The sequence below is a fragment of the Barbus barbus genome (assembly GCF_936440315.1).
Source record: "Barbus barbus genome assembly, chromosome: 23".
Classification (NCBI taxonomy): domain Eukaryota; kingdom Metazoa; phylum Chordata; class Actinopteri; order Cypriniformes; family Cyprinidae; genus Barbus; species Barbus barbus.
The window spans coordinates 30,775,940-30,792,995 of NC_136751.1; the positions used below are offsets into that span (position 1 = coordinate 30,775,940).

General features: G+C 37.8%; 1 protein-coding gene across 2 annotated transcripts; it reads left to right on the plus strand.

Moving 5' to 3' along the window:
* Nucleotides 1-6,360: 6,360 nt before the first annotated feature.
* LOC306842666 (cytochrome P450 1A1-like) lies at nucleotides 6,361-10,961 on the plus strand. 2 transcript variants are annotated; one of them, XM_079373666.1, is made up of 7 exons: nucleotides 6,361-6,439; nucleotides 7,188-8,091; nucleotides 8,173-8,299; nucleotides 8,379-8,468; nucleotides 9,379-9,502; nucleotides 9,640-9,726; nucleotides 9,814-10,961. In XM_079373666.1, exons 2-7 carry the CDS (start codon nucleotides 7,252-7,254, stop codon nucleotides 10,130-10,132), a joined length of 1,587 nt encoding a protein of 528 aa, XP_079229792.1. In that variant the 5' UTR covers nucleotides 6,361-6,439; nucleotides 7,188-7,251; the 3' UTR covers nucleotides 10,133-10,961. The 2 variants fall into 2 exon arrangements, with proteins under 2 accessions (XP_079229792.1, XP_079229793.1); XM_079373667.1 differs by having other exon boundaries at nucleotides 6,364-6,439; nucleotides 7,185-8,091.
* The last annotated feature ends 6,095 nt before the right edge of the window (nucleotides 10,962-17,056 follow it).

Genomic DNA, 17,056 nt, shown 5'->3' on the forward strand with positions numbered 1-17,056 from the left:
GGGAGCATATACAATGAAAAAAAGACTGGTGCTAAAACAGACCCTTGTGGAATACCACAAGATAAAGGTGCTGAGGTCGACATACATTCTCCCATCTGAACAGAGAAACTTCTGTTTTGAAGATGACACTTAATCCAAAAAGGCATTACCTCAAATACCTACACAAGTTTCTAAACGTGAGATCAAAATCTGATGGTTGATTGTATCAAATGCCTCTGTAAGATCTAAAAACAAAAGTAGAGGCACGTTACCAGAATCAATTGCCATAAAAATGTCATTAAAAACTCTAAATAATGCAGATTCTGTACTAGTGGGGTGAACTGAAGTGGAGAAGCTGTGAATCTGAAGGATCTGGAGAGATTTTGGTTGAAGGAATGGTCCCTGATCTCTTATCAGGTGTTCTCCAAATTCTTCAGGCATTATAGGAGAAAATTCAGAGCTGTTATCTTGGGAAAAGGACACTGCAATAACTGTGGCCAACATGAACTAGAGAAAGCCTTTATTTCACAATGAGACCCCCCCCCCCCCCCCCCCCACACACTTTCAATTGTTTTACTTCAATAATAGGTAAGAATTTTGTAATTTTTTTGAATGAAAGATCAAAAGGATAAACAATGCATATTTATTTCACAGCCGCCTTTGCTCATATTTACCAAGGGTGCCAATATTAATGGAGGGCACTGTATATGCATTCATACTGTCAGATGTTATGTATTTTTTATAAAAAATAAATAAATAAATTTCCATCTCAAGAATATCACGCACACATTACATGACTACAGATCACGTAATGAAAACTGTAGTTAGTAACGTAATCTAAGTTATTCATTAATGTATTCTGCCTACTTTTTAGATTACTTTTTTAAATCAAACTTGCCATTAAATGTACCATACTGATATAGAAAAGAGAAAGAATACATATTAAATTTTTGATTTCAACATAATAAAATGCATCGAAAATTGCTTTACAGAATTGATAGAGTGAATAGTGATAATCAACTAATTACATATAATAACATAAATCCAGATGACGTAATCAGTTCCTTCCCAACACTGTGTGTGTGTGTGTGTGTGTGTGTGTATAGGTGTGCGGGTATGTGTGTGTGTGTGTGTGTGCCCTCAATCTCTCTGAAATAGATAAAATCTCTCATCCTCAGGGTTCTTCTTCAAAATAACTCACACACACATACCATTATCTGCTTTATATCATGTGTTCACACACATACTCTCGTCTGGCAGTAAAAGTGAGTGCGGCAGGTGCTCGAGTGTTGCGTGATGAAGCTTCACACTCATTTGACTTCTTTCATCTTGTGAGATTCCTTTGAGTTTTACTGCTGAAGGCAAACAAATGTGTCTTGCTCTCTTAGTTTGTCCTTTGACACTGACATAGCGGCTCCAAACACACACAATCTCTTCATACTACATTACTGCCTAAGTGTTCTGATTTTTATGCTGTTTTGGCGTGTTTTTTCCCAGTTGCTGTTCTGAGTTCAGTCTGTGCTGTCACAGTTCTCTCTGAGTTTAATTAATTTGTGCATTTAAAAAATGATTAATTAATGTACCAAATTCAAGCAGCACTGATGTTTTGGAATGGATTTGATTGATTGATTGATTGATTGATTGATTGACTTAATTTGGATTTTGCATTATGGAGACTAATACTTAAAAATATATATATTTGCATGAAAAACAGCATTTGCGCTTTAGGTAGAATTTTTATTTTCAAACTCTTGACTTTTTGATTCTTCACCCTAATTCCACTCTGAATAAATTATCATAATCTGTAAAGTGTTCATGTGCACTTACAAGTAACACTGGTAACACTTTATTTAAAGCCTTTAAATACAATGTTTAGTAAATGTGTTTTATGCATTAATTATGCCTTGCAATGCACCACTGTATGATCTCTTGAATATAAACACATTATAATACTTATCTGTTCAGAAAGCATGATGCATTAAAATACATGACAAAGAAAACCCTTCAAATATTGTAATGCATTTTAACTTTGGTTACAGTTATTTATGAATAGATATAATGCATTATAACATACATTTAAGTAACAATAACGTTTTAAATAAAGTTTTTAAGTTTTCAGCCTACAAAATCTTTTGATATAAATGCTTCTCATGACAGATAGATAGCTAGATATATAACTGGCACTTGAAAATTCTGATTGCCAATGCATTAGAAAAAAATACATGTGGGGTAGGTGCGTCTTATATACGCCAACAAAGTGCATATCATATGCACGTAAAAAACGGCACGTAATATGCACGTGCGCATCGTGTGCACGCCAAAGTCAGTTTCTGCGTATAAATAGCACGTAAAATACACACACACACACACACACACACACACACATGTGCTATTGATATGCATCTTCATGAGATCAGGCTCAATCAGCTGGCGTTTTGTTGATTTTTAGTGATTAAATGAAGGATAGCCTACTTCCTACTAAAGTTGGCGCAGGTGTCCTGATAGAGGAAGCACAGGTGTTCTATTAACACTAGATCTGTTGTTGTTTTTCCTTGCACTAAATAATACCTTTTAAGTGTGGTTTCACCGTCCAGACTGGCCTCGGTCGCGCCGGTTGCCGTGATTCACGCGGAATGTGTGTCATATAGAAGCGTCGCAACTCCCAGTTCACACGCGAGGAACCGGATTACAGTCAGCGAGGCGCGTCACTCTAAATACGCGGCTCTGGAGCGGGATTAAGCGGGCTGAGTTTGCGTGGCGTCGCACTGACCGATCGCATGATTTCAAAAGACCAGAGATCCGGTTCATTCAGAGCGCAAAAATCCGCACCTTCGTGCCTTCGCGTGACTAACCGAGCAGATTTAGGATTGTCCCTAAGAGCGAGCCCACCCCAACCGGCGCTCGCACGCGATAAAGAAAGTTTTAGGGCATGTGAAGAATCTAAAGAAACGTTTTATGCAATGGAAAGCTTCAGTGGACGAAACCATCAATGCCAATAAAACTGTACGCAGTGTAAACAATAAGCATTTCAAACAGTAATATGCATGTATTCTTGCACTTTAGCAGTAGCCTAGTGTTAGCTGTCATCAATGGAAATAAAAACAGATATTTATTTAATAATTAATGAATGCAGTTTCCGGTTCATGTTTAGAACACATTACATTTGTTTTTGCATGTCATAAACCTAATCTTAAAAATAAAAGGTTCCAAAATGGGGTTTCCAATGCAACTGCACCATTTATGTTTCACCTTTAAGTGAACAATCCTCTTTTTTTCTTAGTTTGAAGAACATTTTTATAATAATTGAAAGAACTTCCTTTGATGCAATGGAAAGCTTCAGTGGATGTTAAAGGTTCTTCATGTAACCCCAATAAAACAGCATTTCAAACAGTATTCTTGTCACTTTACTACTAGTGTAGTTGCCACACTGTCATAAACAAAGATACAAAAGCTTTTCAAAAGGAATACTTTGTACCTTAGATACCCCTCAAAGGTGCATATTGATACCTTAAAGGTACATATTAGTACCTAAAGTGTCCATATTAGTACATTTTGGAATGGTACTGACCCAGTGAAAGGTTTTGTTCTTTTTTTTCTGAGAGTGCATCACTGGGCATAAAACAGTTATTTATTTTTATTTATTTTTAGAATCACATTGCGTTTGTTTTTGCATAATATAATATAATATAATATAATATAATAGGCCTATAATATAATATAAATCACTCTTAATTCAATCAAAATGGGGTTTTCACAGTGCAGCTTCAAATAATTTTTCAAAAACCATGTTTTTCTTAGTTTGAAGAACTCTTAAAACATCTAAAGGACATTTTTCTACTATAAAGATGCCTTTGTGCAATGAAAAGGTTCAATGGATGTTAAAGGTTCTTTATGAAACCAAAGATGCCAATAAAGAACTTTTATTTTTAGGAGTGCATAATATAGCCTCATGCAATAGTCTATACTATAATAGCCTATAATATCATATAATACATCATGTAAAAAAAAAAAAAAAAAAAGTTTAAAGCATAAAAGTACACTTGGTTGTACATTTTCTGCCAATCGTTTAGGTTTCGCATGAGTATCTAGAGTCTTTCTTTCTTTCTTTTTCGTTTTCAAAAACGTCTCACCAGAGCACTTCAAAGCACCTTCAGAGATCCTTAATTAAACGAGCAGCTGGCATGTATAATTAGGATTCTTAAGAAGCTGCTCGCTCTGACCCAGGATCTGTTCCTCGTCTTTGATCAACTGAAGAGAGTCAGACCTCCCAATATGATGACACAAATGATCTGAAGAGTTAAAGCTAATATTTATAACACATTCATTTCCATTCACAAAGATGCTTCATAGAGTCGAAATGCAAGAAAACCAAATAATGTTTCTACACTGAATGCATGAAATGAATCAATAATAATAACAAATGCATTATGTCCCGAGTTTATACATTATTTATCCACCACACTTACTTATTTTTTATTTTCTCATTTCTAATTTGCACATACTTGACCTGTACATACATAGTTGTCTCTATTATATATTGTGTTTTTGCTGTTTTGTACATTGCCTATTTGTATATTTGGATATTATTCTTTTATTATCTGTGTCCTGTCCTGTTGCTGTCTTTCTGTTGTACTGTGGAGCTTCTGTCACTACAACAAATTCCTTGTATGTGTAAACATCCCTGGCCAATAAAGCTCATTCTGATTCTGATTCTGATTCTGATTCGAGTTCTGATCCCATCCCTCTCTCTCTCTCTCTCTCTCTCTCTCTCTCTCTCCCGTTTTACTTCCCCTACTACTGTCCTATCGTAATAAAAAGGCAAAAATAAATATTTTTAAAAGGCATTATCTCTTCTTGCAGCTTTGAAACTGACAGAGATCTCTTTAACATTGAATGCATGTTTGCCCTCTCCCCTCCAGCATCCTCACGCCGGCTCGCGCTCTCACGCAACGTGGCCAATCTTTAACCCGCGCGCCACAGGTGCATGCACGCGATGCTGTTTGTTGAGTTTATCGTAGCGTGTTTCAAATCACGATAACAGTCTGAGGTGACCGAGATTCTTACCAGAGAAACAAAGAAATCAGCGCAGTTGGGGTTTAGTGTAACTCGTGAAGCGGGTCAGTCAGTCTTTCTGCGCTTTACTGCTGACATGCAATGCTTTACTCCATTCTGGCGGCTGTTTTTTTGTTTTTTTTCTGTTCACACAGTGAATGAGATGTATGAAAAATGTGTGCAGGAATCTGCAGCAGGGCTGTGAAACACATACATGCACGCACACACACACACACCCCTTTGCACGCGATGCTCTACCTGTTGCTTAATGAGTTACGAGCGCGTGCCAGGCGAACATGACCCTACAAATCAACGCAAAACTCTTTCTTAAGTCGATTTACTCTTCGGCGAATATGCAGGCAATTATCAGATGTGTTGCAACAAACAGTTTATTTAGTCTATAATTGCTGAAATTGTCAAACAGATTTATGGCACTGACTTCTGTCTAAGACAGTTTTATTAGACAAATAAACATCAAGAAGTATGTTAAAGTATATTTCTTTCATTCTTTCTTTCTTTGTACTTATTTACGTAATTTCATTAAACCTGTTGCTGTGCTCTATATTTTTAATTGTGAATATAGTCTAATCTATAAAATGCATTGCGCATTTATTTCTCAGTTTATGCATTGATTACTGTTTTCTTAAAACGGGCAGACAGCTGTTGTAAAATGTGTATTCATATATTATATCATTATCATATATCATAGATATACACTTATTTATTTATTTATTTATTCATTCGTTCATTTATTCGTAAGGCTTTTACAAAGCCATACATATACATATGCACACACACACACACACACACACACACACGCACACACACACGCACACACACACACGCACACACACACGCACACACACACACACGCACACACACGCACACACACACGCACACACACACACACACACGCACACACACACGCACACACACACACACACATATTCGTTTTTAATATATTAATTAAATTTATATATTATTATTTATTATATATATATTATTTATTTAATATATATTAATAAAAATATATATACCTCATTTAGATGTGTGTATGTGTGTGTTAGTGTGTGTGTGTATGTGTGTTAGTGTGTGTGTGTGTGTGTGTGTGTGTTGAATCGCAAGAGAGCTTAGTCTCAATAATTATTCTCGCAGTTTTTCTCCGTTAATGTAGCATTGATGGATCCATCACCCTGAATAAAATCACCCTGAATCCTGTCACTGATTCTCTCCCATTCACAAAGCCTCCAGCTCTTCTTGACGTCACCTGAAGAGCAACCAATCGCGATGAGCTCTTCTCTATAAAAGTTTTCCCCGCTGGAATACTGCAGCACTGCTCTGGAGCTGATCGACTCTGGACAGATCAATTCAGCTGAGAAGAGCACAAATATTCGTCCCATCGCTCTGGGTAAGTCTGGTGTCAATGCTTCTTTCTTTTAAAGAATATTTGATTTCATTTCAATTTTCAATTTCAATATTTTTTTAAACAAAAATATAAAAAATTTCGTCTTTTTACTTTCTTCTTACTTCTTTTACACAATATTGTACCACTTGTTCATTGACTGATGTGAATGAATTTTTTGGTCTAAATCAAAAATTAAAAAAAGAAAGAAAATGGATATATAGATATGCATATATATTCCTTTTAAATTTCATATATATATATATATATATATATATATATATATATATATATATATATATATATATATATATATATATTATTAACAAAACCTTTTAGATCAATACATTCAGTTTTATGTTTTAACAACTGCAACTGAAGGTGTCTGTGTGTGTGTCTGTGTGTGTGTGTGTGTGTGTGTCTGTGTGTGTGTGTGTGTGTGTGTGTGTGAGTCTCAGATATGCGCTCTGACCTTGAGACAAATCACTCCACGTGTAGTTTATCATTAATGAATTTCACAAAATGCAAATAACCAAACAACAAGCATTGGTTAAAGTGCAAAAACAGATCTGTCAGTTGCATGCATGCACTAAAAAAAACCTCATGCATGCACAGGCAATGCAACATTACAAAAAAATAGGTTGCAGAAAGACACACCCTTTTCAGTATCATTCATGCAAGACATGTTACTACACTTTTCTCTCAGAATAAGGTTAACATTCAGTCTTATTGATCTCTCTTTTGTTTTAAGCAGATAACCTTTTCATTGTCTGCGAGAGCAAAGATTGCTGAGGGAAACAGAACAAAGGAAGATAACCATGCCTCTTACGCTTCTTCCCATGTTGGGCCCGATTTCTGTGTCTGAGAGCCTCGTGGCCATCATCACGATATGTGTGGTGTATCTGCTCATGCGCCTCATGCGTACTAAGATCCCAGAAGGGCTCCAGAAGCTGCCCGGTCCAAAGCCTCTCCCCATCATCGGAAATGTTCTGGAAGTGGGAAACAACCCACATCTGAGCCTGACCGCCATGAGCAAGTGCTACGGCCCCATCTTCCAGATCCAGATCGGCATGCGACCCGTAGTAGTGCTCGGCGGAAACGACGTGATCCGTCAGGCCCTCCTCAAACAAGGCGAGGAGTTCTCTGGACGTCCAGATCTCTATAGCAGTAAGTTTATCAGCGACGGAAAGAGCCTGGCCTTCAGTACGGATCAGGTGGGTGTTTGGCGTGCCCGTCGCAAGCTGGCCCTCAGCGCCCTGCGAACCTTTTCCACGGTACAAGGCGAAAGCTCAGAGTATTCCTGCGCACTTGAGGAGCACATCAGCAAAGAAGGTCTCTATCTGATTGAAAGGCTTCACAGTGTCATGAAGGCCAATGGGAGCTTCGATCCTTTCCGGCACATCGTGGTGTCCGTGGCCAACGTGATCTGTGGGATTTGCTTCGGCCGGCGCTACAGCCACGACGATGACGAGCTGGTGAGCTTAGTCAACTTGAGTGACGAGTTCGGGAAGATCGTGGGAAGCGGCAATCCTGCGGACTTCATCCCTTTCCTGCGTATCCTGCCTAGCACGACGATGAAGAAGTTCCTGGCCATCAACAATCGTTTCAGCAAGTTGATGAAGAAGATCGTTAATGAACATTACAACACCTTTGACAAGGTGGGAGCTCTCAGACGTGTCTGTCAGATGGCTTTCTCTTTCACAAACCATGTAGCTCATCAAATATGAATTTTGTTTCAGAACAACATCAGAGACATCACCGATTCGCTCATCAACCACTGCGAAGACCGGAAACTGGACGAGAACTCAAACGTCCAAGTGTCCGATGAGAAGATTGTCGGAATCGTAAATGATCTCTTCGGAGCTGGTGAGTGTGAGAGAACTGAATTAATTTCTGTCTCCAGTCTCTGCGTGATATATTAAAGTGTCTCTGTGCACATTGGCAGGTTTCGACACTATCAGTACGGCTCTGTCTTGGGCTGTCGTCTATCTAGTGGCCTACCCTGAGATCCAGGAGCGTCTTCAAACAGAGCTGAGTGAGTATCTCTGTCTCTCCCTCTCTGTTTTAAAAATGAAGCTTTCTCTGTCTACAATCTTAAAAATTAAGGTTTCTTAAAGGAGGTTTTGCTGTGATGTCAAAGAAGAACAGTTTTTGGCTTCTCTAAGAGCCTTTCAGTGAAGAACTGAATGTTTTTTTTCCATTATTAAGAACCTTGTAAGGTTTCATGGTTGTTAAAGATTCTTCAAGGAAGCATTGATGCCAATAAAGAGCCTTTATTTTTAAGAGTTTACAGCAGAAAAGGTTTCTTTCACTCTTAAAAATAAAGGTTCTTTATTGGCATGGATGATTCCATGAAGAACTTTTAACATCTATGGAAACTCTCCATTGGACTAAAGCTTCTTTGCAGTGGAAAAAGGCTGTTTAGATTATTACAATGTTCTTCACAACAAGAAAAAAGTTTCCTTTAAGAGCTATTTACTAAAAGGTTCTTTTGGAAAGCCCAAATGGTTCTTCTTTGGCATTTAACAGTATATTAAAATATTGTTCACTCCTAAAAAAAAGAAAAGAAAAAAATTTAAAAAAAAATTTGGTTCTCCAGTGTTTTTGGTTCTCCAGTGATCAGCCCTTAAAAGAACCTATTTTTCTTAGTGTGAAATACATTTTAATAATTATCCTATATAAAGAACCTTAAATGGCTTCTTTATTGGCATTGACGGTTCCTTGAAGAAACTTTAACATCCATAGAACATTTCTCAGTTCTTGAAAGTGGAAAAAGTTTCTTCAGATTATTAAAATGATCCTCACATTAAGAAAAAAATGGTTCTTTTTTGAGTGCAAGGTTATTGAAGGTTCTTTATGGAACCATTGATGCCAATAAAGAAGCTTTATTTTCAAGAGTATGGATCGATTTACTCAACTGACAAATGGTGTTAAAATCTTTCTAGAGTTAAAGATCGGAATGGACCGAACGCCTCGTTTGTCAGACAGAACGGAGTTGCCGCTTCTCGAGGCTTTTATTCTGGAGATCTTCCGTCATTCGTCCTTCCTTCCTTTCACCATTCCTCACAGGTGAGTTGAGAACGGCATCCTTGCATTAAATAAAACCACATGTGAACTGATTTACTGAAGATGGACAACTGTAAATAGTGCTGCAGTGTTTACCAAAACTGTCCGTACCAATGGTTGCTTGTGCTTTTGTATTTCAGTACGTCCAAAGACACGTCGCTCAATGGATATTTCATTCCCAAAGACACCTGTGTGTTTGTAAACCAGTGGCAAGTCAACCATGATCCGTAAGTTTCTCATAATGACTTAAATGTGGACGGTAAATGGTGCAGTGTGCTCTTAAACGAAGCTGAGCCGTCTGTTTCTTCTTGCAGAGAGCTGTGGAAAGATCCGTCGAGCTTCAACCCCGACCGCTTCCTCACCGCGGACGGTACGGACCTGAACAGGATGGAAGGAGAGAAGGTGTTGGTTTTTGGGCTTGGGAAGCGGCGCTGCATTGGAGAATCCATCGGACGTGCCGAGGTCTTCCTGTTCCTGGCCATCCTTCTCCAGAGGTTAAAGTTCAGTGGGATGCCAGGAGAAATGCTAGATATGACGCCAGAGTACGGGCTGACCATGAAACACAAGCGCTGTATGCTGCGCACCGTGCCGCAACCCGGCTTCGAAATGCCCCGGCACCATGGCGTAATCTGAACAAAAGTTCATCAGAGTTTGAGCAGAGATCCGTAGCGCTGTCACTTGCGATTCGGTTTGGTGCAAACCTCGCCATCGGCTTGCAATGCCAAATATTTGAAAGATGTTTGACTGTGATGCAGGTCAAAGCATCCGGTGCATTTTACTGCAGTAATTTCAACCATGCTGGATAACCCTGAGTGTGCATGCTTTATCACCTTTATCATGTACATACATCTGTGTTTTCATATGCACATGAAAGTATGCGTGGGTTCGTCCTTTCAAAACCCAAATGCTGATGCTGATAACATATTTGTGCTTCCAAATATAGTGCACAAATAACACTGAGTGCCTGTCGCAGCTCATGCGCCTTATGCTGTTTTAGTGCCAGTCTTTTAAACTAATGCCTTCTTTTGTCATAAGCTTTATGCAGATTCCTCAGATCTGCTGGACGACATACACTGAAGCTATTTTCTGTTCGATTACGATCCCAAAATGTGATCCACTTGTAAATAAACAGCCAATTTTTAGCATGCACATTTTCCATGTGCCTGATCTTACATTTGTACAGACTGTTGAAGATTTATATCTACATTTTTGTATTTATCAAGGTGCTTCTGGACATTCGATATCATTCTGGATCAAATTTTCTTTCTTGAATTATGTTTTTGTTGTTTAATTGTCTCTATGACCTGATACTCTGAGGCAGGTGCTTAATGTTTTTTATAATGAAGGAATTTAATGTCTGAAGTACTGTAATTAGTAATTCCTGCAAATGTAGTCCCATATCAAAATAGTTTTTGTATAACCCATTTATGATTGCTAAATGAATAATAAAACTTTCATTGTGAATGTGTCTGTCTGTCTCTGTTTAAAGATTATACACACATCATTAACAATGTAGAGTTACAGAATATGTATCTAAAATCGAGACTTTTGTGTAAATCACTGATTTATTTATTAATGTACTGTGACAGTATTCAAATCAAATTAAATGGTTATAACGTAGTACTGAATAATAGCCATTTTTATCTGACACTGCATACATGAATCTCAAAGAAAACCATTGTGTGGAAAGTGGTTTTATGAAACAAACAAATATAAAATTACAATTTAACATTTTTAAACAAAAACAAAACAAAAAAGAAGCATGGAATTGTCAATGTATTGTTTTAAAAATGGTAAAACCACACAGTTTTATTGCTTTTTGTGAAATATGTTCAACCTTTTCTGAGAACTGAGAGAACTCTTATGTCAATGTAAGGTAATGTTTCTCATCTTGCGCTTAAATCTCTTAGGGTGTTCCACAGGGTTCTATTTCGGGTCCTCTTCTTTTTGCATTAAATATGATTCCTCTGGGTCATATTATTCAGAGACACAACTTATCTCATCATTTCTACACTGACGACACCCCGCTCTATCTTGCTGTTAAAGATAACAGCAGCTCTGTGTCCAGTTTGAAGTTTTGAAGTTTTCACAGCTAAACATGGACAAAACTGAAATAGTTATCTTTGGTTCATCAGTTCTGTATACTGTATATTGCTTTGAGACCCCTTCGATCAGCTAGTCCATTACTACTCTCAGTTCCTCGTTCTTGTTTAAAAGCTATCTGGCTTTCTCGATGTCTGAAGGCTCTAGAATAGTCTTCCTCTTTATATTATATCAGCTCCTTCTATTTCTTTGTTCAAATCCTCTTTGAATCCTATTTTTATTCTTTGCATTTAATTCTTCCTGAGGCTGTAAATTTTTCATTTGTACATTTGGTTGTGTTTTGTATATTGTCTAGTCTTTTATTTTGTTTTAACTCTGTTTTATATTTCCTGTACAGCACTGTGGTTTCAACGTCTGTTGTTTTTAAATTTGCTTGATGAATAAATAAACTAAATTAAACTTTATTTTAAGTATTGCTCGAAGTATCGCTCGCCGATCATGGCATCATCCACGCGCAACAGCTCTTGAGCAGAAAAACACACACGCAGTAGTTTTGAGTTGATAGAAAAACTCACATGCACAAAGTAATTTAAGCAACTTACACACCAGGTAAGTGACTGATTGTTTTATTTTAGCATGATCTATCAGTAATTTGAGGAGACCAGCATGGGATGATTTACTAAATAATATTTAAATTGGGATAGTATATAGTATATGAGTTTACATTTGTATAAATTGGGCTTTTATACATGAAAATATAAATTTAAGGACATGGGTCCCTCACATGAGCAGGATCATATTTGGGGGTTTGTGGGTCTAAAAGACTGAAAACCCTTGTTTAAAGTGCCTAAAAATATCATGTGAATACTTTGAAATCTTAATATTGTTATCATGGTATGATATAGTGTGGTCCTCTTGTCACCATACACTCATGATGGTGATGTCACTTCCTGTGGCTGTTTTCCCAGAGCAGGTGGATGAATCCTGGCTGGGCTGTTTGGTGTCCATTAACCGCGGGGGATGTTAGGTGTGTATCAGCTTTGCACAAAAGCCATCCAGCTAGTTATCTTCTAAATAAAATGATTGCGAGTATTACTGTATAAATTCTCCCTCATTCACACAGTTTGATGGACATCAGTGATATGAAGATTCTGGAGATGGTGGAGCGATGAGTTCTGATCCCACATCCTCATCATCACATGAGAGAAATGACAGCGGCGGGAGTCCAGTCAGGCTCCTGCACAAAGGTGAGGAATCCTCAAGACGTTTAGACACTTTGGTTTCTCATGTAAAGCAGAGCAATTACTGCACAGTTAGTTTGTGATGGATAGAGTTCATCATAGTGGGCTTGTGAAAGTTTGTCAGCAGATGCATCTTATATGAAAGGGATAGCTGACCCAAATATTTTGATGAGGTTTTGTTCGTACAGTGTTTAATCTGTCTATAATGTTATTTGGTTCCCAATAGAGCTCCACGATAAATCGAAGTGAAATCTGCGATGCTCATGCGTATCGTGTCAGTGAAGCATGGTTCTGTGATCAGTAGTAAATCTCCATCCGAAGGCCAGAAAAACTCCAAATACACCCCGCAGAAGAAATCCAGGAAATCCCTATAGTGGTAGCTGAATAAACAGTGGATTTAAATGCTTTCATTGATTCAACGTGACTAATAAACACACCACTGTGACAATATATGGTCTGAGTTCTTATTATTGTAATTCATTATAATAAATTGTATCTATAATGCAATGCTAATCGACATAGAATACTATGAAACATGTTGCGTGTCTTATTCTGTGTAAGAAGCCACATCATCTCACAGAAGGACTTATTTCAAACACTCGACTGATGTTATGAAGTGAGTTTGGAGTAAAACATTTATTAAATGTGGTATTTTCAGAAGGAGCAGCATTTACTACACAGAGCCATAGTTCACTGAGAAGCTACGCAAACAGCTGTCATTATCACAAACGATTTCTTTGATTTCATAATCATATGATTATATCGTCTGCAATTTTGGAACTACAGCTCTGTGTAGTAAATGCTGCTCCTTCTCAAAGCAGGTGATGGAGATCTACTACTAATCACAGAACCGGCTTTACTGACAAGATGCGTATGATAATCGCATTTGTTTAATCGTGCAGCCCTAGTTCCCAACATTCTTCAAAATAACTTCTTTTTGTGTTTCACAGAAGGAACAATGTTTTTTAGCACACAGGCTAAATACAGCTCACTGTCCCAAATATATATCAAACCACATTCAGAGGAGCTGTTCCATGGTACAGTGTGCTGATAGCCTATTCTATTCTCATACATTCTGTTATATTCTATTCTAATATCTGCTGTTGTATTCTATTTTATTTTCATATATCCTGTTCTATTCAAATCTATTCTATTCTACTATCTCGTTCTGTTCTATTGTATTTTATTTTGATATATGCTGTTCTGTTCTGTTCTGTTCTATTTGGACACATCATGTTCTGTTCTATTCAATTCTGTTCTGTTCTATTCTAATAACTTCTGTTCTGTTCTATTCTATATTATTTTGACACATCATATTCTATTCTATTCTATTCTATTCTATTCTGTTCTATTCTATTCTATTCTATTCTGTTCTATTCTAATATCTTCTGTTCGATTCTATTTTATTTTGACATATCCTGTTCAATTACCTTCTATTTTATATTCTATTCTCTATTTTGTTCTATATTCAATTCAATTCAATTCAATTCTACTCTATTCTGTTCTATTCTATTCTGTTCTGTTCTGTTCTGTTCTGTTCTGTTCTGTTCTGTTCTATTCTATTCTATTCTGTTCTATTCTATTCTATTCTATTCTATTCTGTTCTATTCTATTGTATTCTGTTCTATTCTATTCTATTCTATTCTATTCTATATTCTGTTCAATATTCTATTCTATTCTATTCTATTCTATTCTATTCTATTCTGTTCTGTTCTATTCTGTTCTGTTCTGTTCTATTCTATTCTATTCTATTCTATTCTGTTCTGTTCTGTTCTATTCTGTTCTATTCTATTCTATTCTATTCTATTCTATTCTATTCTATTCTATTCTATTCTATATTCTGTTCAATATTCTATTCTATTCTTTGTTCAGGACTTATTCCTGTCAAGAATTTCTTCCTGATATCTCTGATTCTATTAGATCAGATTTTAAATGCATTGACAGGATGCACTGAAATGTATTTCACTGACCTTATGAAAGTTAAAAATATAGTTTGAAGCAACACACTTTCATGTTACTAATAATATATTTATACTTTTCATTTCTAGTTTACAGCATATAGTTTATTAGGGTTTCATTTAGAATAATAGCTGGAAAAGACCCAGCTCTAATGTAGTTCAGGTGACAATCTCTCTCACTGAAGCTGGAGTCGCTTCTACCAAATCAAGGCTTTCTGCTTTCTAGATGCAGCTTTTTTAAAAGAACAAGCACATGATAGTAGCACACAGTACGTGATGCATGTAGTCACGAAATCACAGACTCTCCCCTCGATCACACAAGATGCAATTCAACACCACTTCAAATGAGCTTTGTGTTCATTTAGAATCCAGATATTCCTGTTAAAGTGCAGAAATATAATCTAGTGTGGGTTGAGATGTTTGTGTAAGAGGCATTCAGCGGTCACATGATCCACCGTTACTATCATCTATGGTGAAATCTTTGAGTCTGTTATTATAGACGCTGCAGCGATTAATGAGTGAGGACAATTAAAGCCGCCGGTGTTCATTTACAAGCCAGTGGACTTTTGAACGGGCCGCCGCCATGTTTATCTGGGTCAGCTGACCTTTGGCTTGGAGCAGAATTACGCTTTACAACACTGTTTATTCCCTTCAGAGCAATTCTTCTGTTTTCATTCTGAGGGTTTTCCAGGAACTTTTCCTGAATGGAAGAATGATGAGTGGTCGGTTATCAGCGCTGCCCTGTGCTGGCATCTTCGGTGGCATTTCCTCAGCTGATAGCGGCCCTGTTTGCAGCGCGACCTCTGAACAGTCCCATAGCGTGCTAAAGGCCTATACCGAAGTTCCTCTGTATAATATGCGTGTGACTAAGATCAATAAACAGCGCCCCCTCCCATGCAGAGGAAGCGGTTATAAGCAGGGCTGTGCGTTTACATGCCTCTCTTGCTCCCATTTTCTCTTTCTCTTTCCTTCTTTCATTCTCAGCACAGGAAATTCCCCACAACAGGAAGTCAAGTGAGTCCCAGCGTGTCGGTGAGGGCAGAAGATATTGATTGAGAAGGCAGTTCACCTTTTTTTTTTTGGTGTAATCTCTCCCCTCGCGGGCCGCCGGCCAACAGCTAATGCACAAATTACACGGGGGCGAGGTGCAGACGGACAGGGGCAGGGCCGCTCTTTTCACACGCGATTTTCGATCTACAAAAGGACAAAGGAGTGTGAAGTTGGGTCAGGTTCTTATACAAGGCCTCAGAAACGCTCCTATCTGATCTGGCATTCACCTTAATGAGAGATGCTGAGCTTCTTGGATGCCAAAAAGCATTTATCACAGGCAAACATTAGAATACACGCGCTTTCAAAAGTGCAGACACAATAACGTGATCATTTACTTGCACTGCTGTTCAAAGGTTTAGGGTCCGGTCAGTTGTTTTTTTAATTTTAGTGTTTACAGAATTAATGCTTTTGCTTAGCAAGGATGCATTCAATGGATCAAATCGATTCCAAGTTTTCCTTTCTCTTTGAAATGTTACAAGCTGTTTGTGTATAGATAAGATCCCTGAAGTTGCAAAGACTAAAGTCTCAAACCCAAAGAGATAATCTTTATAAAAGTTAAGACTCTGCCACGCCCCCCTAAAACGGCTCATTCAAACACGCCTCACATGTCTACGTCACGTGTGGGGAGATTTGCAAAACACTGCCCAAATGTACACGCAATGATAGAAGGCGTAGCTATTATTCTGGCTGTAGTATTGTTGCTGCCGCCGGCACCATGTTCTGGAGACGCTGTGTTTCGTTGTGAAAGCGAAAGTACTTTGTTTGGGCTTCCAAAAGAGGACACAACTAGAAATCAGTGGTTAAGCTGTATTTACAACACTGTTCCAGAACAGTTCAACCCAAATATTAGAGTGTGTGCAGCGCATTTTATGGAGGACTATTTCCTGAACCTGGAAAAGTAGCCTACAATGCTGGCTTGAACAAAGGCTGTTTCTATAAAGTGGGGCAATTCCAACTTTGCAAGGACAGTCTGGCACATCTGACTCACAGCCTGTAAGTATGTTTCTGCTACTGACGATTCAAACGTGAGTTTTGAGCAGAGTAGAGTAGTGCTTGTTGTTTGTCGTTTCTCTGATCACAAATGCAGACACGGTAATGTTTACACAGCGCGATGGGACAGTATAAGTCATTATAATCAGTATTTATGTCCCCACTGGATGCAAGAAATGACACGGCATCACAATACGGTGAGGGACGTAACATTTCCGTCTCACGCTTGAGGTAACAATGATCTCAGAACGATGAGCTTTGTAAAAATCGATGCG

Excerpts from the sequence above, each read along its gene's own strand:
- LOC306842666 (XM_079373666.1), top strand. The coding sequence starts at position 7,252 with ATGCCTCTTACGCTTCTTCCCATGTTGGGCCCGATTTCTGTGTCTGAG. Across the intron at positions 8,092-8,172 it reads ATTACAACACCTTTGACAAG|AACAACATCAGAGACATCAC; the intron begins GTGGGAGCTCTC and ends ATTTTGTTTCAG. Across the intron at positions 9,503-9,639 it reads CCTTTCACCATTCCTCACAG|TACGTCCAAAGACACGTCGC; the intron begins GTGAGTTGAGAA and ends TTTGTATTTCAG.